Here is a 23,633-nt window from a genome sequence, read left to right as displayed (position 1 = left end):
TGATCTTTACTTTCATTTCAAACTTTCAATCAACACTTGCAACCTTTGCTGTATAGTTTTGGACCTTCTGAATTGTTGAACAAAGCATCATCTCAATCTGTCTGTGTTTGATGTGTCTTGGATGCTTGTTAAGCCATTCAACCAGAGCTGCCGCAGCACATGAACTACCAGCTCCTGTGTCCAGTGGAGCTCTACATTTTATGTCATCAACCACTACCACTGGGTAGATAAAAGATCCCTGATGATCACTGTAATATATTCGTAACCGGAAGTTGTGTTAAGCTGTTGTATTACCCAAGATGCTTAGAGAATAAAGTTGTTGTGTTGAGCAAGCCTCGTTAACTTGTGTTGTTATGTCACCGAGCCATACTTTTGCTAGTATGTTTCATTTTGGCGACGAGGATGGGATACTCTACATGCACGAAGACACATGAGAAATCCAGTGAAGTTTTGATTTTCTCTGTGTGAGGGAAAAGGTTTGTTTTCGACCGAGGCAACTTGATCAAAGTTTGAGCATGTGCTATCAAAATGGCGGGAATTGGATTGTTTGGTCGTGTCAGTGAGTTCAGCCCTGAGCGAGAGACTTTTCGTTCCTATGTGGAAAGAATGGAAATGTTCTTCATGGCAAATAATATCATAGAAGAAACAGGTGAGGGTAAAGAGGAAGCCAATCTTGCAGTTGCAAATAGAAAATGTGCTATCTTTCTGACTGAGATTGGACCCGAAGCATATTCTACCCTCAGCAATCTGCTGGTACCAGTGAAACCAAAAGACACTCCTTTTGCGGACATTGTCAAAGCATTGGAGAAACATTACAATCCAGCGCCATTGGAGATAGCAGAGAGTTTTCATTTTGGAACTCGCTATCAAAAACAAGACGAATCCATCAGTGACTTTATTGTGGCCTTGAAGAAGTTATCGATTCATTGTAACTATGGAGAGTTTCTCAACCGAGCTCTGAGAGACCGTTTTGTGTGCAGATTGAACAATCCCAAAATACAGAATAAACTTTTGAACACCGAGGATCTTTCTTTTGAGAAAGCGTGCCAGATTGCAAAGTCAATGGAAATGGCAGAGAAGAACACCCAAGAATTCCGTCCTGTCAGTGCAAGTGATGACAGCCAAGGCATAGTAAATAAACTGGAAACTGTAGACACTAAGGAACCCTCATGTTACCAGTGTGGTGGTAAGCATGCTGCACCTAAGTGTAAATTTAAGTCAGCAAAATGCTACAAATGTAGCAAAGTAGGTCACCTTGCATCAGTTTGTCGCAGTAAAGATGTTGTCTAGCATGGAAACAAAACAACCAGGAGCTAAAGGTACTGTTCATAGTGTCTTAGAATCAAACACAGAAGGTTATGATGATAATGATGAGTTAGGTATTTATTCCATGTATGCAGTTGGTACAGATAATCCTACCAACAAAAGTTATACTGTAGAAATGACCATAAATGGTTCACCATGTGCAATGGAAGTAGACACTGCAGCTGATTACTCAATAATGAGTAAGAGCACACATTCTCAGAAATTCAGTAATTTTCCACCTCGTCCGTCAAAAGTTGAATTGAAAACCTATACGGGTGAAACCCTTACAGTGTGTGGTGAAATGCTGTGTGATGTAGTGTACAAGGGCCATGAATGTACATTGCCAATTATTATAGCTGATTATGAGAAGAAGCCTACTTTGCTGGGAAGAAATTGGTTAAACCATATAAGGCTTGAGTGGGGTGAAATATTTAGTTTAACAAGATCCGAGTTGGAAAGTGCCAAAAGTCAACTTGATGGATTACTAGTTAAACACAGTGAGTTGTTCAAAGATAGCTATGAGGGCATGAAAGGGTTGGAAGCACACATCCTGTCCTGTGACAGGATTGTGTCCTTTGGGGCTCTAGGCTGATTATTCCACCAATCTTTAGAGCCAAAATGCTGGGGCAGTTGCATTGGGAACACCCTGGTATATGTGGTATGAAAGCAATTGCTCGTACATGCATGTGGTGGCCAAAAATGGATCAGGAAATCGAGGAAGCAGTGAGAGTATGTACAGTATGCCAAAATGTTAGAAAAAGTTACAGAACATTTTCGAAATAGGATTAAAAAAATGTGAAGTGATCGTACAAAAATCGCTCTCAGAGAAAAAATATTTCGAAATAAACAATTTGCAGACACATTTTTGTTTTTCATATGTTAATCTAGCTACTGTCCAAATTTGAGGGCAAACAAACAAATTCCGTTTGAGTTGTAACTCTTTAAAGTGGCTGCTTCAAGTGAAAAAATTTATCCGAGAAAACAGCACTAAGAAAAATATCTTACTTCGCAAACAAACTCCGCCCACAAACGCCTTCAACTGGGTTCTCAGATCACTGAGCCAATCAGCGCTTGGAAAATTTACTACCATTAACTCGTGGTGAAATTTACGCGTGAATCTGCAAAAAAACCTTGCGTTTCGCAATGCGCTCAAGGCGGAGAGATAATTTTTCTGCAGCTGGGTTTTTCTTGAAGCTGGTTTGGCAAAATGGGGAAGACGAAAAAGGATACGAACGTTAGAGTAGCTGGGCGACGAGAACAAACAAAAGAAAGCGCGGCAGAGCAAATGTGCATGGATAATATTACAATGGATCTCAACGAGTTGGACGATTCATCGGTATCGAACTCAACAAAAGAGTCACTGTAAACATCGCTGTTATCGCTGTCGAGTTCCCAAATTTTACACAACCTTTCTCTTCTCTTGACTCGATCTTTTTGCCTGCTTGATACGTCCGTAGCTTCATCCGTAAGGTCAACTTTCGCTTCTTCACTCATTGATGTATTTTTATTCATTCTTCGCTCTTTCGAACTGGTAAACGGAGTTTTCCATGGTCCATGTTTACTTATAACTTAATAGAATTACATCTAACACGAAAAATGCTTGGATTAACAATGCTGATTAACTGAGTAGCCAGCCAATTCGTGGTATCAATATCGGTAATATTCCCGCGAAAGTAGTCTCGGTTGATTGCATACACGTTATAGGGCTGTCAATCAAGGGGGAACTTTTACTTCCGGCCATAACGTAAAACATCCCTTTCTCCGCCAATATTAGGTTTTTTTCAATTTTGTTTTCAGAAATTAGAGATTACTCTTCGACCATTAGTTTGAACCAAAAATCCAAATTTGAAGAAAATTGCCGATCTGAAGGTATACTGTAACCTTAAGTCGCCTGGGGCTTCTCTCCTGACACCCAAAGCTACAAAACATGTTATCAGATAGGAAGGACTGCTAATGTCACCAGGGAATTCAGGAACTACAATTTGGACATGCTCGGTATGAGTGAAATACGGTGGACTGGCTTTGGAGAACTGAGAACAGCAACAGGTGAGGGTATCTTGTACTCTGGAGGAGAAGAGAAACATCAGAGGCGTGGGACTTATTCTAAAGAAGGAAGTAAGAAAAACGTTGCGGAAGTGGAACCCTGTCAACGGGAGAATCATGAGTGCATGCTTAAACTCACGCAATGCAAAACTCACTGTCATCCAAGTGTACACACCCACCAATAATGCAGATGATGATTCCAAGGAAGAATTTTATGAACAACTGCAGTGGGAGGTTGAACCAACACCCAGACATGATGCACTAATTGTGATGGTGGACTTGAATGCCAAAATTGGAGAGGGCAATGAAGGATGGGAGAAGGTGATGGGACGACATGGACTTGGAAGAATGAACGAGAACAGAGAGATGCTAGGGACGTTCTGTGGCAACAACAACTTGGTGATTGTAGGTTCTCTATTCAAGCATAGAAACATTCAAAAGATTACGTGGACCTCCCCGAATGCAAGAGATCGGAATCAAATCGACCATATCATCATCAGTGGTAGATACAGAGGTTCACTGATGGACACCTGAGCAATGAGAGGGGCTGATGCCAACTCAGACCATCACATGGTGATGGGAAAGGTTAGGCTAAAGCTATGCAGCACAAAGAGGAAGATGAAGGAGAGGACCATCTTTGACATCAAGAAGCTTTGAGATCCCTGTGTCAAAGAGGTATTTCGGCTGGAAGTGAGCAACCAATTCCAGGTGTTGGAAGGATGATGCAGATGATATCGAAGAGATGTGGGGACAATTCAAGGAAGTTTACAACGAGAGTGCCAAGAAGGTGCTGGGAGAGAAGAGGAGAGTGAAGAGTGACTGGATCAGTGGGAAGACCTACAGAAAGATTGAAGAGAGACTAGGGTTAAAGGCGAAGATAGGATGTACACGGTCTGCGCGCATGAAGGAGAGAGCCGCTGCTGCATGTGCAGTGAAGGACAAGGAGGTGAAGGCCAGTGCCCGGGCAGACAAGCAGAGATGGCTGAACGATTTAGCAGAGGAAGCTGAGACAGCAGCCAGAAACAACTGCAGTGGTCACCTGTACCAGCTCACTAGAAAGATAGCTGGACAAGGAAGGAATATGACAACCATCAAAGAGTTAGAACGTCTAGTTTTATTTTTTGTAATGAGTGATACCACACTCTCGTTTTGGCTGGGGATAGCAGTTATATTTCAGGTAACATCACTTCTCCTTTTTTAGTGCAAAGAACGCTACTGTGACTGCATATCTTCTGGAATCTTCCCTAGCTCGATTCAAGAAATGTCATCTGCTGTTTTAGAACTATTGTGTGTTTGCCAGGGTTGAAATAGAGAATGGGAACATTTTGCTTCTCCTTAGCAGCTTGTTTGTTTCCTCTGCTACGAAAGAAAGCCAGCTGAAACTTTCCCATGTTAGTTACGTGTAAAACTAGTAAATTTGTGACAAAAGAAACTTCGTTATTATTGTCGCAGACTCCGTGGCACTTACTGAAACCTCCAATTAATTTCGTCAGTCAATGAGGTGACTCGCTCACCGATGTGGGATATAATTTCGGTCAAGTAAAGATCTCTACCTTCAATACTTCTTGTTGAAACGCTCCTCAGTTGTATTACTCGATAGCATTGTGAATTAGTTTGACCTGGTTTTATTGTTTACACCAACTCGGCTGGCAAAAGGATTAGAACGCACTATTCTGTGATTTGGCGTGACTATTTGATGATTACATTAGTTCTTGTTTATCGGTGAAATGAAAATTTACATTTTGAACAACACAAAATTGTTCCTCATTGACTTTTCAGCAGATATTTAACTTTTATATTCCATTTATCTGCAGCAGTGAGTTAAAAAAATAGACATCTTTCTTATATTATCGTGGAAACAAAGGTATCTTGTTGCATACATTGGCAAGGAAAACAAAAGTATCAAATTACAAACGTTGGTGTGAAAAGTAAAATTGTCACATTTGCTACTTCTACGCATTATTGAATTTAAAATGAACAAAACTCAAGTCAGATAAAATACCACAATAAATTTAAAACCATCTTGACAAACGGTAATTGAAAGTTATTTTTGGCCAAAACACAAACATGAAACACACACACTGCTAAAAGTTATGTCTTATCGAGTTTTTGTCCGCTCATATTCTGCAAAGGGGAAAAGGCCTAGTTGACTACCAAGGGAGAGAACAACAGGGGTGAGACCTGTGTGACTACTGCATCAGAGCTGTAAATTACACTCTGAAACTATCTGAGATTGTCTCACTAGTCTTCACTGTATCAGCAATAATTACCTCCTCTCACCACAAGCAAAGCAAGAAGATGAAAATTGTGGGGTGGACCTTGGTGTTGTCAGGGGCTAGGACCCAGTTACTCACTCTGTTTTCTTTAAATCGCTGTGATTTTAAGTGAAGTTAATAAAGGTAATATAAGTCTTTGTTACATTGAAACAACATCTATGAAGTGCGACTGCAGTTAAACTTTGGTTGTTAATTCTCTGAGTAAGCATACACAAGTAACTTTGTATGCCTTCTTTTTCATGCTTTTTAAATGCATTTAAATCATAAACATACACAAATTGGTTTTAGTTTTGTGTTCAAATGGCTGCAATCATCCAGTCAGAAAAAAATCTGCCTCCATTTGAATGACAAGTTGCATCCCTTCAGAGATAACCTTCCCTGTTTGAACCAATATCAAGAGTAGGTTTTTTGCAAAGGCCATGCTTTAGATTTTCTCTCCCTCAGCTCCCATGCCAAAAGTTAAGTGAAGGGATTGGAAATCTTATGGGGTCCTCAGGGTCAAAGGCCCAGGCATTTATTCAACTCTGAGAAATTTAAGGAAATGCACCAAAGAAAATATATGTAAAAGCAGGCATTATACAAATCATTGTGGTCACTTTTATTTTTATAACTTTTTTTCCCAAGCCACCAAAGAGCAAGAATTGATTCATAATGTAGTATACTGAAAATCAAAATGTAAAACCTGTTAATTACTCAACTCCCCAACTGGAGCTCACCAGGATTTTCTTGTTTTTCAACAGTCCAAGCAACGCGGTGATCCTGAACCTACCATAGATGATTTAAACAGCTGCATGCAAAATCAGGTGAAATTTCTAGATTCTCTGTTTTTCACTTGCAAACTTGAGAGTATGTATCATGCTATTTGTGTGTGAGTGTTATTTGGTCTTTGACATTTGCAGCCCAGTAAGAGACAGATGGTAAATGATGTTGATTACTTAACTTTAGATTAGATTAATCAGGACTTCCTGATGCAGACTGGAGTGAGGTTTTATGGGATAACCCACCAGTGAGCCAGCTGGTTGATCTTTGGACACGAAATTGACTCCCTGCAGCAGGGGTGAGAACAAATGACATCATTGCAAAGCACGTGCATACAAGTTGGCTTAGTTTCTCGACAGTTTGCTCATTTATAGTTGTCATTGTGGATCATACAAATCAACACAAACATGGCCTGTTTCATCAGGATGCAATGATGTGCTTTTGTTGCATTATATTATTCTGTTTATGAACATGACTTTAAATCGCCTTGGCTTTGGGATGTCAACCATGGGAACTGCCTTATTTCATTTCAGTGGAACCTCATTAAAGTGCCCATGAAATGAAATTTTTGCCCACTTTTTTATCCTAAAATATTGAAGTCTATGTTCCTCTGATTCATAAATTTCGAGTTTGGACACCGAACAAGCATGAATAATTTATTTCCTGCTTCAAAGTCGGCCAATTTGAGTCAAAAATGTGCGACATTCTGTGCGTGGTCAAAATATGTAAGTTAGGACGTTGCTGTAATAAGGTGTGTAAAAACCTTGTAGCCATCGTGGCAGCTGAGAGGAACGAGCAAAGGACTGGGAAGTTTAGTGTTACCAGAGGGCCTGGTTTTGTGAGCTGCAAAAACACCACTTGCATGGAAGGCCTTGTCATATGTTAGCGATGTGTTAGGAGACACTGGCCCAACTTCAAAGTGACAAATGTGTTCATGTTATGTTCTGTCCATTTTGAACAAAGTTGCTTTGGTCGTATTTTAAACATTGGAGATTCACTGCAAAGGCGATGTCTAAATAGAGATTCAGTTGTTGTACTATCAAGTCTTCACAGAAACAGGAACAAAGTGAAAGGGAGCAAAGATTCCAGTTGAAATAATATTGTCTCACATCATTGTGATTTGTGTGATTTTGCAGGCACACATGATTTCTTTGCTTTCATTTAAGTGTCACTGTCAGTAAGGACCAGGCAGGGTCCACGGATCGAGGTTGGCTGATTCCCTCCAAACCTTCAGCATTTTTCCTCTATCAGATAAGATAACGGCCGGTGGTATTTTTAGTAAAATAAAATAAATTTCATAGAATTTGGACCACCCCCCTTGTTTTTGGTGCTATTTTGGCCACGTGAGACGGGAAATTTGGGTAAACTTCCACGAATGATTTTACTCTTTTTGCATTAGCCTTATTCATTTATATGAACTGTACATACTTCCCAGCCTATATACAGCTCATGTCTCCAATATAAACGAATTTGGTTAAAAATAACTTACTTTGGAGCGGTTTCAAATATCATCACTTAGAGGTTATCGTAAGTAAGAAGAATTTTGGCAATTTTCAAAGCTGGTTTTCTCTAAAGTGCGGCAGTTTATTTCCAGATCAAAACTAGTTTTTATTAGTCTGTCTTGAAGTCTTTAAAAATACGCAAACTCTCATTTGGCAAGTTAAAATCCTGTCGCGTGAGCTTTCTCGCGACTTAAACCTAATTCCTAATTTGTATAATTGTAGTTTTTCTGGGAAAAATTTCCTCTTGATTTGCGACATGTTGGAGGCGTTTATATGCTTTTTCACTGACTAAGAGAAAAATATAACTTTTTCAGATAAGTGGCTATACTTCAACCACGTATTTTGTCATTCGGTGGGTCAAAATTCCCTCCCGTAAGCTTTCTTCAAATTTGACTAATTTGCATGTTGTCGATTTTTCCCCGGAAAACTTCGCGTATTTGTTGATATTATATACAAGCGATGATGACCCTACACCTAATGAAACAAATTTTCTTTAAGTTCTTGTTTTTGAAACTATTGTTGTTTCGATCTTGCAGATGTTGACAGTTCGCGAATCGAATTCTGTCATCTTAAAAACCACGGACATGCAAATTAGTATGCCAGACAGACTCAAGATTGTGTTTTGTAAGTTAGTGAACAGTTTTGGAGACTACCAGAGTTATTTTTTCACCACGTGTGATGGAAGGCGAACAAGTTGCCGAAATGACAGTCAATTCAGTGGAAGAGGAAATGTAATTCGAACATTAAGTAACATGGCTGTGCAAATTAGTGAGTCCAAACTTAATACACTGTTACGTAATAGATTCCTGGCTGAGAAAGCGACAAAACGTTACTAAAGCTGATCAATCCGTGGTCATTGCTGCTGAAATCTTCCTCCTATTTCTTTAAGCACAGCTTTTTCGTCGATGAAGAAAACCCCGATTGGTTTTACCCATGATAGCATTTAAGCATGGCAACAGACAGCTGGCGTTTAGCAATACGTAAAAATCCTTGCAGTTTTCGTTTTACTGTGTTTACCATAGCATTCATTCAATTTTCAGTCTTATATTGTTTACAATTTCACAAGTATGTATAAGCCCTGTTATGTAAGGGTCCCTGCACCTACCTAAAAGGCCCCAATAGAGAAGATGGAGGTAGAAGCAAAGAGATCCTCCCTACTAAAACCATGTGACGTTATTTTTGAAAACATGTGCAACTTTCAGAAAATTTTTCAATGACCTCAAAGAAAGTCTTTGTTCTTGACAGTGGTCCACTTGTCGTCAAGTGTAGCTGATTGCAGATTTCTTTCAGAGCTGCCAGTTTGAGTGAGTCAAGGTTCTTGTTCTTTACATGTTTGCAGATATTGCTAACACTCACGATAATTGGATGGCTTGGTTTACCCATATCATCCGTCACCAAACTTCTAAGGGTGTCAAAGGCCATTTCCGACTCTGCGGCCTCGATGTCTTCCTCAGGGATTTCCTCCGCATCAACACCCCTATGATGCAGCGCCGCTGTCTGATGTGAAAACAGGCTGCTGATTTGCTACGCAGTCCTCCACTCTTTGGGCTTAAACGTGAGCTCTCCGTCTTCATTTCTGAGGGTCTTCATCTCCCTTGCTACCTGCACAGGATCGGCCTTGTTTCCAGTTCTTGCACCCTCTTCAAAATTTCTTCATCAAGAAGGTCTTGACGTTATCAGTCATTCTGGTGGGTCGTTTTGTTATCTTCAGAGCCCACCCCAATGGTCTAGGGTCATATCCTCGGACAACGCTGCCACTATCCTCACCTTGTGATGAGGTTGATGGCACATCCGGAGCAAACGTCACCCCTGTCGTAATTCCCGCCCATTTCCTCCTAACGCGGTCATACATGGACTCGCAGTCCACCTCAAGACGGTGCTTGCCCGTGTCCATATGGTTGTCTGCTTCTGCTTGGGTCTTGAACGTGAGGACGCATCCAGTCTCTTGGCAAGAGTAGATCTCAGACTGGTGCCTGCCGTTCTCACCCACACTTCCCCTGTGTGTAGCTTGACCAAATGGCTTTATCACCCTTAGCCCAGTATCTCCTTGAGGTGTAACTCCAAGACCACTATAGGGGATGAGGCATCCAGGGCTGATGACTTACGCTTTCCACACACGGATGCCACACTCCTCATACTGGAAATTGTTCAACACACTAATACCTGGTATCTTGCCATCTTTGTTTCTCTCCCTGGTCATGTCCACCTCGACGACCGCTGCTCTGCACCCTTTGATACCACCATGGGATTCTAGTGCTGTTTGCATATCCTCAGCAGTTACGACGTCGTGCCTCTCGTTAACCCAGCACTTTATGTGTGTCTTCATAGCAGCAGTCTTCCTATCGCAGAAGTCCTTACCGATCTGTGGCTCTGAGAAATCATATCGCACTGGCCTGACACCGGTTCTCACCCCTACTTCTCTAAGACTTAGCAACAGATGCCCATTGTGGTAACATCCAGCGTTATCTGACCGGAGATGGGCTGTTGTCACAACTGGATACTCCTGTTTGACTTTGTGCAGCAAGTCCTCTATGATTGAAAGAAAGGCAAAGCTATTTTGGGAGCAGTTGTTGAAAATGTGTACAAAACACTCGACTTCATGCTTGCTCTCCACTGTTGCTCTAGTGATTACTGTGCTGATATGCCAGCTTCTTCCCCTCTTGCCAAAAAAAATCACTCATCTGTTCCCTGTATTGCACAGGCAGAAACTTCATTGCCCAATCAAGACACGAGTTCTCGTCTAGCTTCTGGAGGATATGTTGCTTGGCTTCGTCCTGGTTACTTGACCATGGCAAGTGAGCCTTCCAAGCCTGTATGTTGCGCACACACTCTGTGTAGTCAAACCTCAGCCTACCCCTCACCTCTTCTGTCATGTCCGCTTTGTCTTGCATCTCTGCCACCTCTCTCAGTACTCCTTCCAGACTCTCACAGTGCTCACATTCGTAGCAGTGTTGGTGATCACAATCGCTCCTAAACTCCCATGCACTACTGTCACTTAGTGCGTAGACCGTGCAGTGATCACCGCAATGTTCACCTCGTCCGATATGTGTCTTGAAATCATTCTTCAAGTACCTTTTTCCATCCTTTAGTAAATTCTGAGTGGTAGTCACGCTGATGCCCTGATCTGCTAAGCCCTCCAACATCAAAAATACCTGGTCAAATTCCTCTGTACCCTCTGCATTGGTGTTGTCAAGTCCCTGAAGGGATTTCTGCATAGAGGCCGAACACACCTCAATCATTCGGTAGAGAGAACGCTGGCTCACTGGCTCAAACTCTTGTTCTTTACAATAGTCCAAATATTGTCTGATGATGCATGAAGGGATGACGGTTCTAATGACCGCTGGTATGATAATCTTTTCTCCCAAGTCAAGCTTGAGAGTTTTTGTCCCGAACGCCACGTCCTGGACAAATTCTGGTCTGGAGATATATTCAATTAAATGATCCACCTTTTCGTGCACAATTCTTGTACGGAAACTAGGAATTTCGGGGAGTGGTTGGCCTTTTCCGGCTTCTGTTGCATGCTGGCGAGCTTGATCAATGCGCCATTTGGAGAGCCCAGGGATCATCTCTTGAAGCTCAGCTCTTGAAAAGTCGTCTGCAAAGAGGGAAAGGATCTGTCGCTTTGTTTGCCAATGACCTGCTTGCTTATAGGCCTTGACTAAAATGTCGACAAGACCAGAGTTGGGTTCAAAACGCTTGCACTTTCCTTGGATGTCTCTGTTTGGATCCAAAAGTACCGCCGGTTGTAATGCCTTCCAAACCAGTTCTTCTTGGCCGGAAGTGATGACAGACAATAAGGTCGCTATAGTCTCTTTAGCTTTGCAGATGTAATATCGCTACTGGGTGTCAGAGATGTCGTCCCAGGTCGTGTTCAGGGTGGACATTACAGGGCTGTACTGGCCACCTGAGATGTTGTGGACAGCTTCGTTTAATTTCTGCCATTTGCTGCTTTGTTCCTCCATCTCGTCAACCCATGTACTAATCTCTTCTTCTGGTATCGAGGCTTGGGACGAATGGGAATGCAAAGAGACTGTTTCTGACCCCTCACCAGTGCTTGAGACCTCTGCACACACCGTGGCTGGCATTGTGCTCTCCTTACAAACAGTAATGACAGAGAAAGTGGCGGAATCAGACTCCTTGATATCGTATCCAATCCCCAAGGTGTCTGAGTAAGGATCCTGAAGCGTAATAAAATGGAGTAGCAAATTATGAACAAGATTATTAGCAATTCTACAAAGATCTCCAATACATGTAACTGTGGAAGCTCTATATGTGTTTCCTAGCCGATGCAAAAGGGCACCCTCACATTTTTGTTCTTGTTGGTGTCTTCAAGCACTGGTCATTATTAAAGCGTGGTTGAATTTTAGTTAGGACTGGGACCAAGTTGCCATTCAGAAACCATTCTCGATGCGTGATCGGAAAACTCGGATAAACCGCTATCTTTATAACTAGGTCCAAAGCCTCTTGGAAATCGACCACGCCTAAACGATTCAAAACGGACACCCATCGAAGAAAAGACAGGAAAACCAACAAAGATACCTTTTATTCATGTTGCCAGTCGTTATAGATATCAGGACACCTGTGGGGCGCATCAAAAAATCCTTTGATTACTTAGCTATGAATGGCCAATGTGTAGTAGCTCACCTGCTCACTCCCAGGCTTAGTAGATGTGCAGCAATGTCTAGCTTACATGCCAACAGGGGTACAATCTGCGACCCCGTGCCCTCCAAACTACAGGCAGAATCAGGAGAACTGAATGAGCAAGTCAAAGTAACATTCATATTGCCAACAGCAACATCAGCTGAATTGGATCAGTGTAAAGAATTGACTACAGCTGTCTGCAGATGGTAAGATAAGGAATGGAAAATTATCCTTCCTGAAGTGTACTTCTACCAAAAATAAGAACCACTCAATATTTCAAAGAGTTTGAAAAATGCTCCGGTGAAGTATACTATGCAAAGCCACTGTACTAATCTGAAAAAGTAATGTGTTGCTCTTAAATACCTGGAATGTGTCGCAAATTAGTCAAGCGTGAATATTTCCGGGAAAAACTACAATAATATTATGCAAATTAGGAAATTAGGTTAAAGTCGTGAGAAAGCTCACGCGACAGGATTTTAACTTGCCAAATGAGAATTTGCGTATTTTTAAAGACTTTAAGACAGACTTATAAAAAATAGTTTCGATCTGGAAATAAACTGCCGCACTTTAGAGAAAACCAGCTTTAAAAATTGCCAAAATTCTTCTTACTCACGATAGCCACGAAGTGATGATATTTGGAAGCGCTCCAAAGTAAGTTATTTTTTACCAAATTAGTTTATATTGGAGATATGAGCTGTTTATAGGCTGGGAAGTATGTACAGTTCGTATAAATGAATAAGGCTAATGCAAAGTACGTAAAATCATTCGTGGAAGTTTACCCAAATTTCCCATCTCATGTGACCAAAATAGCACCAAAAACTAGGGGGTGGTCTAAATTCTATGAAATTTATTTTATTTTACTAAAAATACCACCGGTCGTTATCTTATCTGATAGGGAAAAAATGCTCAGAGTTTGGATGGAATCGGCTGACCTCGATCCGTGGACCCTGCCTGGTCCCTAGTGACAAAGACACTTAAGTTAACAAAAAGTGCTTAATGGTACTTTTGGAGACATTTCGCGAAAACCCCTTCATCAGTCACAAATGAAGCATTAAACAAATGTTATTGTTCGTGCGTGGCTAATGGCATACATGCTCTTGAAAATGCTACATGTGCATGTGTGAGTTCTTATTTAATCAAAGTGGCTATGAGCCACTCAACTTGGAAAATAGATTGTCTGTAAATGGGGCAACTTTGATGTGACTGGACTGAGTTTTTAATCCGTAGTTCATATATCGTTTATATATCGAGCTGGTAACCTAAACAAGACAATCAAGTCTGAAGATTGTTAACATCGTTGAAAACCAAGTTTTGGTTTATTTCAATGAAAGAAATTGTTACAATATTTTGGCTCTATTACAGTGTCGTGCGGTTAAGATCAAAACAAGTGGACAGTGCATATATCAAGGCTAACTAGGTGTAACATGAAGTATCGAACTAGAGAGATGATAAATGAAGTTAAGCCCACTGGCATTGTTAAGAAATAATGCAAAATGCAATAGTAAGAAAATAATTAAGCAGATGTGACACCATTTAAAGCATCCATGAAGACATCCTAGTCCAAGATGTTACCACAAAGAAATTACCGCTTTTATGTGATACCAAAGCTAACTAAGCTAAGTTAGTGTTAGGCACGTGACCAAGTAATCAAATCCCTGGCCATCCCTGTACTCTGGGTTCTTATTTTATTTCCTATTTTAAACATAAAACCAGGATGTGCAAGTTAATGAATATTAATGGCACAATGAACATATTTCATTGCAGAGGTAATAATACATTTGGAAAAGGTAAAAATATTAAAACAAGCTGAAAAAAACCTTCACGTAATTAAATAGTGAATTTGAGTTTATTGTTGATGCCTTTCTTTTTTCTTTTTCTTTTTTTTTTTAGTTTATTTCCACACTAACAGACCAAAAACAAGAACTACTTACAATGCAAAATACTTACAATACAATGTTACAGTACATCATTTATCTACTATTTACTTGGTTATACATACACCACTTACATTCTGGAACTTTTTTCCCCTTCCCCTATTGTATATGATATTATTTAGGCAAGATTAACCCCTTTTATACTTAACAATAATGTCTTCAATTTTTAGGTTACTTAAAAAAAAATTCACATTACTTATATTTCTAACAAAAAATAATGCTATTTATTACAATTGTTTTTTTTTCTTACTTGTTACCACATGCTGCCATTACATAATACTGGTGCACACTTTCATATATTTCTTAAAAACTTAATGATTTTTGTTTTTAGTTGATTTGAAATAATGTATCTATATTTGGGGAAGCATGCTCATTATGAAAACTGCGTACAAGATAAGAAACAACAGAGAAAAGAGAAAAGAAAAAAGGACACAAAAGAACACAAACTACCAAGTAGGCTGCCAGTCTTGGTGTAAGGTTTTGGAAAAGTAAAGAGTAAAATTAGAAAGAGAATTGAATAGCAATAGGGGAGCTGCTAAAAAAAAGGTGGATTGAAGTTACAGTTCATTTGAATAGATTCCATTTCGATTTGTGTTTCTTAACAGTGTTGGTCTTATAAGCATAACATTTTTTGATTTCTTGGCTCTTAAGGAAAGTTTGTGAAAATACTTGTAAATTCAGAAGGGTTTTCTTTACTTTCGATGAATAAATGTGATATCTGCCAATCAGAAGTGCATGGTGTAGAAGTGTATCCTCTGTACTATCAACTAGTCCCAGGCAGGTTGGTAGGGTCAAAGAAAGGTCCTTTGGCTTTATTTGATGCTGTATCAACCAATGCTGGATGTTTTGCCAAAAGGTTTGAACAAATTCACAGTCCCAGAAGAGATGAATCAGGCTTTCTGTGTTTTGTTCACAGAAAGTACATATGTCAGTTAAAGAGATACCTATTTTATAGAGATAATCATTCGTTGCAATTTTTCTGTGAAGAAGCTTAAATTGGAAAGTGTGAAGTTTTGTTTCTTTTGTGCAATAAATAGACAAAATATATGACTTATCCCATTCTATCAAGTTTTCGTAATTTTCGCAGTCAGCTATCCATTTACTCTGGCTTTTATCAGGTGTTGAAGTGATTCCTTTGACAATTAACTTATACACCTCATTGCAAAAGCTTGAGGACAATAGTAACTTTTGAGTACGAGTGAGTTGGTCTTCAGAGTTCATCATCGCCAGGTCCTGAAAAGACTAATTTTGCCACGGCGGAGACTACACCATAGTACCTTAAAAAAGTGGTATTAACTTTGTTGCGAGTTTTAAAATCCTTATACTTTAAAAAGTTGCACTTTTGATCCAGCATGTCTTTGGCCTGATTAACTCCTGCACGAGACCAATCAGGATAAAAGATTTGCCAGTTTTCAATTCTTAGAAGGGAGATGTACCAAATTGGCGCATTGCCGAAGTGTGTTGGATTTTCTTCATGGATTAAATTTGACTAGATTTCGATTACTTCCTTGGCAAAAGAATCTTGAATGTTTAAACCAGCTACATTAGCCTGCTTCAAATTACCAGTCAGAAGTAATTTACCGCCATGCTGTTCAATAAGAAAGTCAGAAAATAGTTTCCATTTTGCTTGATTGTTGTCATCAAGATACTTCTTTACCCATTTTGATTTCAGAGCATGATTGAAGGATTGAATGTCTAACATTTTTAATCCACCATCTTTACGTCTGTTTAACATCACACTTCTTTTAATTTTATCCCCTCTCCCATCCCACAGAAAATTGTACAGAAGTTGATGTATTTCTTGGCAACAAGATGATGCCTTTCTTAGCAACAACTCCATTGGCACCATATGGATATCATGATGTAGTTAAATAAGGATGCCATATTTGTGTTAATTATACCTGTGAGAGATAGTTCTTAGGACTGTAGTTGGAGTGGTGTGGGTTCGAGCCCTATCATTTTAAACCCAGTCGTCACCTGCGATGCTAGCATAAGCATAAGAAGCTTATGTGCTAGTGGGGATGGTTGCGACATAAGCATAAGTGTTCTTCTTATGCTTATGTTTAATTTAGTGAGGACATGGTTTGCATAAGCATAAAGATTTACATTCTGTTGCCATGAGCCTGGAACAGGGAATAAATTGTAATTCCCAGCTGGATCCCAACCAGAGACAAGAAGATAACTAGTTCCTTTTTATTCTTGGTTCACTTTATCAGGTTCCTGGTACACCACCTTTAACAATTCTGGCATTTGAAAAAGGATTTCATGGTCGAACATTGGGTAAGATTCTTCTGCATATATCACATCAACATTCAGTAACTACATGATCTTCAAAATATCCCAGAATGATAATTATCATCAATCTTTTTCCTCCCATTAGCAAGCAGGGGAAGAATTAAATTACTCCATGTGGAGTGGTGTGCTATGTATGTGTTCATTTACTTGTTGCCAAGATATAAAAGGATGTGAGTGATGTGGCTGAAAATTACAACAACCATTGTATTTAGCCTTGTTAAGAAGTGAGGCAAATATGGACTGATGCCATACATAGCAGTTATTTAGTGGCAGCAAATTTGCATTGGCACTGCAGAAAAATATAACTAAACAATTGCCTTCCTTCTTGCTTGCCACAACCCCCCTCCCCCCCAACACACACCCAGCCAGCATGGAAATTTTGTACTCAAGGACTGTGTCAAAACTAATAGAAAGAGACAGTAGCAGGGGCTGTTACATAAAACTGGTTCGGTGTCAACTCTTGCATGTATACACACATACATATACATACATAACTTTTATTAACACATCAAAATTGTGTTACCTGAGAGGAAAGATCCTGGATCACGTGTACTAAAGGCATCTGCAGTTGAGTGTCGATTGATACCCTCAATTGATACCCTTGATTGACCCTCCATCAACACCTCGGTTGACACTCAATCGACACTCTATCGACATCTCGGTCGACAGTTGGTCGACAGACAATTTACAATCGATGCATATGAGTCGGGCGACACTCAGCCGACTATATTGACCGACTGTTGATCAAATGATGGTTGAGTGTTGACCGTGCGTCAATTGCAATGTCAATTAAGTACTGGTCAAGATGTTGATCAAGGGTATTGATCGAGGGTATCAATTGAGGGTAATATAATTAAGCCTGCTAACTATTGTCTAATAAATTATTAAAAAGCCTACCAGCTATCAACTAATGAGATACACTATTAAGAACTTAGCCAAGAAGAAAAGAAGAAGGAAAAACAAACCCAACAACTACATGTAACAACATGTATGTATTAAGAGTCCCTGTCCATAAAAATGGAAAATAACTCGGCAAGGGTCGAAAATTCAATTTCGCTCATATTCTTATGGTAGATAGGCTAGGGCATGACAAAAACTACTGGATAGTTTTTTTGGCAAAATATCCTTTTATTTCAAAGAAATATGCAAATTACCAAATTCCGTTAAAATCGTAATTTGATGCACCATTTTATTAAACAAGTTTGAGAGCCTCGCATGCAAAACCACATTATTCTTCCGTCTTTAAAACACTCAAATATTTTTGTGCAGTGTTTAAATGTGTACTGGGTTGATTTTAGGGAATGTTGCGTTGTCTTTTTGGGTGCACAATAATTAAATTTCGAAGACATGCATTTCATTCACTTAAAAATACTGCATGAATATAATTAATTTTCACTATGTGCGAAACCTTCAAATGAACCAAGCTTCTGGTGGTTGAATCTTAGAAGGATGGTCTACAGATTCCTGTAAAAATTTCTTTGGGCAACTGATTGTGAGCGACGCGAGAGCTTTTCAAAGTATGTCAAAAATGCAAATATTTGACCATCCGTCGTCAAATTTCAATTTACAGGTTAGACGTATATTTTAGCATGCGCCACATGACTTGACCTATGTTAAGTTGAAATAGACACAGAGCTGATAATTTCGAAATGTTCTAACCTCATTTGCTGTAAAAGGCAGGTCCAAAGCCGATTTGACGTGTTTCTAGTCGATCTCTCACCATTCGTCGCACATGAAGCAGATGTTTGCTTTTGTTTACACAAGGTTAACGTCCGATGTACATCGCCTACTGTCAACCTATTATTGGTCGAATACTATGAATCTGTGACCATCTTTCTGCGCATATGACCATCACTGTATCTAAGTCTAAAGCAGCTAAGTCATTTGTAGATAGTTGCTTGCTTTGCGCTGCGCCAAAATATTGCGTTTGATTGATTGCTGACCATTGCTGATAAGCGTGTCGGCGCAGCACAATCTCACAGCCGTTATTGTTCGTCACGCAATACTGTCACGGCATATGCTGCACATTTTTATCTATTTTGTATAGAGCACTCTCAGGATAAGTGAAACAATTTAATCATTGTTCATCTGTTTTTTCATATATATAATAATATATTTGTATATTTATATAATCATATTCTATTGTGAACGTGACCTCGGTCCAAATCACGTTTGTTGTACGTTCTGATGTTTCAGACAACAGCTGATAAAGCTAGTACCTGTACTCACTAGAATTTTAAGAAAATCGCCATGAAAAAATTATAGATTAATGAAGCAAGAACTAGCTGAAATCACATGTCTAATTCGTGAGAAAAACAGACTAAATTGAATTAGTAATCGTGACGTGGGTAAATAGCCCTGACCATGCCATTTTGTTTGGCATATTTTGTTTGCTTAGTGGCGAGGCATTGGTATGTAACAGAAAATATAGGACTGTTGTCAATACAGTCCAAAATTATCGTCAGTAAAATATTGTAAATAAAACACCTATTTACTGGTTACCTCCGCGGCCATCATATGGTCATTCCGTTAAGGGTTTCATTATTGTCTTTACCCCTATTAAGCGGCCACCCAAAATTTAACAACTTTGTTTTGGAAAGGGCGATGGCAGATAAGAGTCTGAAATTGAAGGTGCATGACAAGTGATAATTCAAACACATCTATCATGATTGTATTGAATTGACTCCATGTTCACCAAGAAATTTATAGCCCGATAGTGAAAAATTAAATATTCAAGGTACACCAACCTCTATTTAAGCGGCTAGCCCCATTAAGCGGTCGCCACCCATTACCCCGAGGGTAGCCCACTGTATTACATGTAAACCAAAAATAATTGCATAGCGCAAAAAGACCTAGGTATGAGTTTAGCATTACAGTATTACGCAGGGGCATGTAGGTAGCGATGGTCGAGTAAAAGATAACAACAGGGGCAATGGTAAATTATTCATTCTTTTCATTTCTTAATTTAATCTCTTCCTACTCAACACGATTGTGTGCTCCCAGTGATTCCAAGCCTTATGGAGCCTTATGTATTGGGATAGAAATTGTCCCACCCCTACCCCCTAAAATGAGATGACAGAATTGCGTGACGAACAAGGAACCGCTAGGGGTTGACACATTATGCTCCTAAAATCGAGCATTATGCTTTTTGGCACTGCCCCCAAAATGGACTATTATGCTCCAAATTATGCTCGACTGTAACTATTGTAATCGTAATTATGCCACAAAATTTTTTTCCCAGACCCCGGTGAGTTATAATTATGCCATAAAAATTTTTTCCCGGACCCCGGTGAGTCATAATTGTGCCGTAAAAATTTTTTCCAGGACCCCAGTGAAGTGCAATAATAGAAACCATTTTGATTCATAATAAATTAGTAACACAATATGAACATTTAATCCAAAGAACATTAAAATAGCTTGAAATTTTGTAGTTTTAACTTAATAAATGGACAATGGTAGCTCTAAAAAAGGAAGTAACTGTTATGTTGCAAAATGGCACTATTATGCTGCCAAAAAAGCACTATTATGCCGGCAAAATGCACTATTATGCCGGCATTATGCTTGATGCTGAACATATAGTATTATGCTCGAAATTATGCCGGCATAATGTGTCAACCCCTAGGAACCGCTGCAAGTAAGGATTTAAGCCATCAAACCATGATGATCAAACGTAATATTTTGGTGTAGTGCAAAGCAAGCAACTATCTACGAATGACTTAGCCGTTTTTGACTTAGATGCAGTGGTGATCATATGTGTCGAACGAGGGTCACAGATTCATGGTATTCAACCGTTAAATAAGTTGACATTTGGCGATGTACATCGGACCTTATGTAAACAAAAGCAAACTTCTGCTTTATGTGCGACAAAATGGTGAGAGAAACACATCAAATCGGCTTTGGACCTGCCTTTTACAGCAAATTAGGTTAGAACATTTCGAAATTATCAGCTCTGTGTCTATTTCAACTTAACATAGGTCAAGTCATGTGGCGCATGCTAAAATATACGTCTAACCTGTAAATTGAAATTTGACGATGGATGGTCAAATATTTGCATTTTTGACGTACTTTGAAAAGCTCTCGCATCACTCATAATCATTTGCCCAAAGAAATTTTTACAGGAATCTGTAGACCATCCTTCTAAGATTCAACCACCAGAAGCTTGGTTCATTTGAAGGTTTCGCACATGGTGAAAATTAATTATATTCACGAGGTACTTTTAAGTGAATGAAATACATGTCTTCGAAATTTAATTATTGTGCACCCAAAAAGACAACGCAACATTCCCTAAAATCAACCCAGTACACATTTAAACATTGCACAAAAATATTTGAGTGTTTTAAAGACGGAAGAATAATGTGGTTTTGCATGCGAGGCTCTCAAACTTGTTTAATAAAATGGTTCGTCAAATGACGATTTTAACGGAATTTGGTAATTTGCATATTTCTTTGAAATAAAAGGATATTTTGCCAAAAAACTATCCAGTAGTTTTTGTCATGTCCTAGCCTATCTACCATAAGAATATGAGCGAAATCGAATTTTCGACCCTTGCCGCGAAATTAAGAATTTGTCTCATTTTTACGGGCAGGCACTCTTAAACCATGTGTCTTTTAAAGAAAGGTGCTCAGAGGGTAGGATTAAACATCCATTAACCCATCTAGTTGTGTCACCATTACAGAACCATTTTCACAGACAACTGATGCCAGACAGGTCTGTCATCTTTGTGACCAATAACAGTGTGTGCTATTGAGTTACAATGTATGGTACATGTGAGAAGTTTAGAGGGCACGGAAGAATTTTAAAAGTCCCCAAGTGAACCATAGCCCAAACATGTACAGCTAAATGCACAAGCCAATATCGATATATATATATGTTTTACCTTAATTGTTGTTACATTGTGTTAACTGTAACTCCTGCAGGGCAAAACCTTTCTGGCGAAGGGATTTGCTCATGCTGTCAGTGTGCACTATTGGATTAAAGTATAATTCTACTGGTATACAACTGCAAATGCGGCAATCTGATTAGCTGAGCTACTCGTACACTATCAGCCATTGGAGTGCAGTGGTTAGAGGTCTTGAGGAAGATTTAGAAATATTACTGGACAACATAGTAAATGGTTTGAACCCAGGAGTATCACATTGCTTCACATCATCAACTGACAAACCACAACATTGACTGGGACTCTGCTCAGTGCTTAACCTACAGTACAAACTATTTTCAACGAGTGACTCTGGAAAGCTGGTACACTAACCTAGAATAAATGCCACTTAACAGATGTCAACAACTACCGGCGCCTTACAAACGACTTATCCATGACGGAAACGAAACTGACAAACGGACTTCCAACAGACCGACTTAATTTGACCAACAATTAATAGACGGACCAAAAACCGACCAATTTGACTAACAATAAGACAGGTCAAAATCCACCAATGACTGATGACAAACTTTACACAAGTCTTTCAGCCAATACCATCATGGCTAAACTGACCGATCATGTTCAACGGACCAGACTGACAAAAACTATTCACTTGACTCTGAAGATGACTTCCGTTCAGGTTGTCAAAACGTCAGTCACCAATAACAGTTCTTTTCAGAACTACCCTCACCCGGACAATCACACTATACGATCTATTACTGGACAATTTAATTCTAAAGAACACTTAAGATAGGAATTATGTGACTTTAAAAACTGGAATTTTCTCAATGAGCCCACAAAAGCATGTGCACAACTGCAAGTTTCAAATAACAATTCAATCCATGCAACTTTGCTAAAGCATGGAGTTTAACACTATACTACATTGAGAAATGATTCATAATGTTTATTAAAATGAAATTTAGTTAGAATTCTACTAAAACAATTCACCTCTTTGCTCTCGATTTCTATTAAACAATTAGATTATGAGCTCAAGATTTCTATCGCATGATAGTTGATGAGGGCGTAACCCCAGTCAACTATCACACGATAGAAATTGAATGCGAATAATCTAATTGTTTTGGTATAAATTTAATAGTCATTCAAAAATCTGTCTAAATCCTGTTCACAGACACTTCGAACTCACTAAGAAGCGGCCATCATTTTGTTATCAAGCGCACACTGCTACGCTACTCACTTTGTATCACAGAATAGATAGTGAGTAGCATGGCTAATCAGAGAACAGCATCCATAGTAGATTTGTACTAAAAGGTGATAGTATTTGAGGCTGAAAGCCGAATTAATTATCACCCAGTAGAGTCATTATCACTCAGTTCAATTACCATAGCTTGGCGTACGGATGGACAGTCACATGACAACCAAATTTTTTTAGATCGATGGGTTACCAAACTTTCTAAGGTACAGGGCTCTGCTCGCAGGAACTCTGCTAATATAGAAAACATGATTTCTCAGTGAAGTTGCGAAAATACAGGCTGTGATTTAATGTTTGTTTCTTTGCAGGTGCTCTTTCCACAACTCGGTCAAAGGCCATGGCAAGAGTAGATATTCCAGTGTTTGATTGGCCAAAAGCACCATTTCCTTATCTGAAGTATCCATTAGAGAAACATGAAGGAGAGAACAAAGTAGAAGAGGAGAGGTGCCTTGAGATGGTAAGGTCATAGTCTTTTAAATAGGGGGATTGGTTATGAAACTGGGAAAGTTCTTTGTTGTTTGTTTTTTTTGACCTTGGCCACTCAGAAAACACAATTGTCGGTTACTACTGACAGAGGAACTAACCAAAAGAAACAATTTGCTTGCGTAATTCATACATTAAGTGCATGAAGGCAAAGAAAAAGTGCACGGTCGTGGACCTTTCAGCATAAATCTTGGCATCTTTGCCTGCTGCTTTGATGTTTCCCCTCCATTAACTATATTAAGATATGCATCCTTTACTACATCACTTTGC

General features: G+C 39.4%; 3 protein-coding genes and 1 pseudogene across 8 annotated transcripts in view; 3 read left to right on the top strand and 1 right to left on the bottom strand.

The window, feature by feature from the left end:
* Positions 1–23,633, top strand: part of LOC110046007 (4-aminobutyrate aminotransferase, mitochondrial-like) — a 120,108-nt gene that overhangs the window by 50,849 nt on the left and 45,626 nt on the right. For all 6 annotated transcript variants that reach the window (XM_089289611.1, XM_089289609.1, XM_089289610.1 and 3 more), the window contains exons 8-10: positions 6,365–6,427; positions 16,677–16,740; positions 23,189–23,337. In XM_089289611.1, the coding sequence (XP_089145737.1) occupies positions 6,365–6,427; positions 16,677–16,740; positions 23,189–23,337 (276 nt within the window). The remainder of the gene's footprint in view (positions 1–6,364; positions 6,428–16,676; positions 16,741–23,188; positions 23,338–23,633) is intronic.
* Positions 463–1,816, top strand: LOC149111994 (uncharacterized). Its single transcript, XM_089289617.1, has one exon. It carries the CDS (start codon positions 529–531, stop codon positions 1,288–1,290), a length of 762 nt encoding a protein of 253 aa, XP_089145743.1. The 5' UTR covers positions 463–528; the 3' UTR covers positions 1,291–1,816.
* Positions 4,049–5,479, top strand: LOC149111993 (uncharacterized). Its single transcript, XM_089289618.1, has one exon. The coding sequence runs from the start codon at positions 4,091–4,093 to the stop codon at positions 4,547–4,549; it is 459 nt and encodes a 152-aa protein (XP_089145744.1). The 5' UTR covers positions 4,049–4,090; the 3' UTR covers positions 4,550–5,479.
* On the bottom strand, positions 9,043–11,518 carry LOC149111992 (uncharacterized; annotated as a pseudogene).

This window comes from Orbicella faveolata, unplaced genomic scaffold, assembly GCF_042242905.1.
Source record: "Orbicella faveolata isolate gen_17 unplaced genomic scaffold, um_ofav_v1 contig_2, whole genome shotgun sequence".
NCBI classification, from domain to species: Eukaryota; Metazoa; Cnidaria; class Anthozoa; order Scleractinia; family Merulinidae; genus Orbicella; species Orbicella faveolata.
This window is presented reverse-complemented; position numbering and strand designations above follow the sequence as displayed.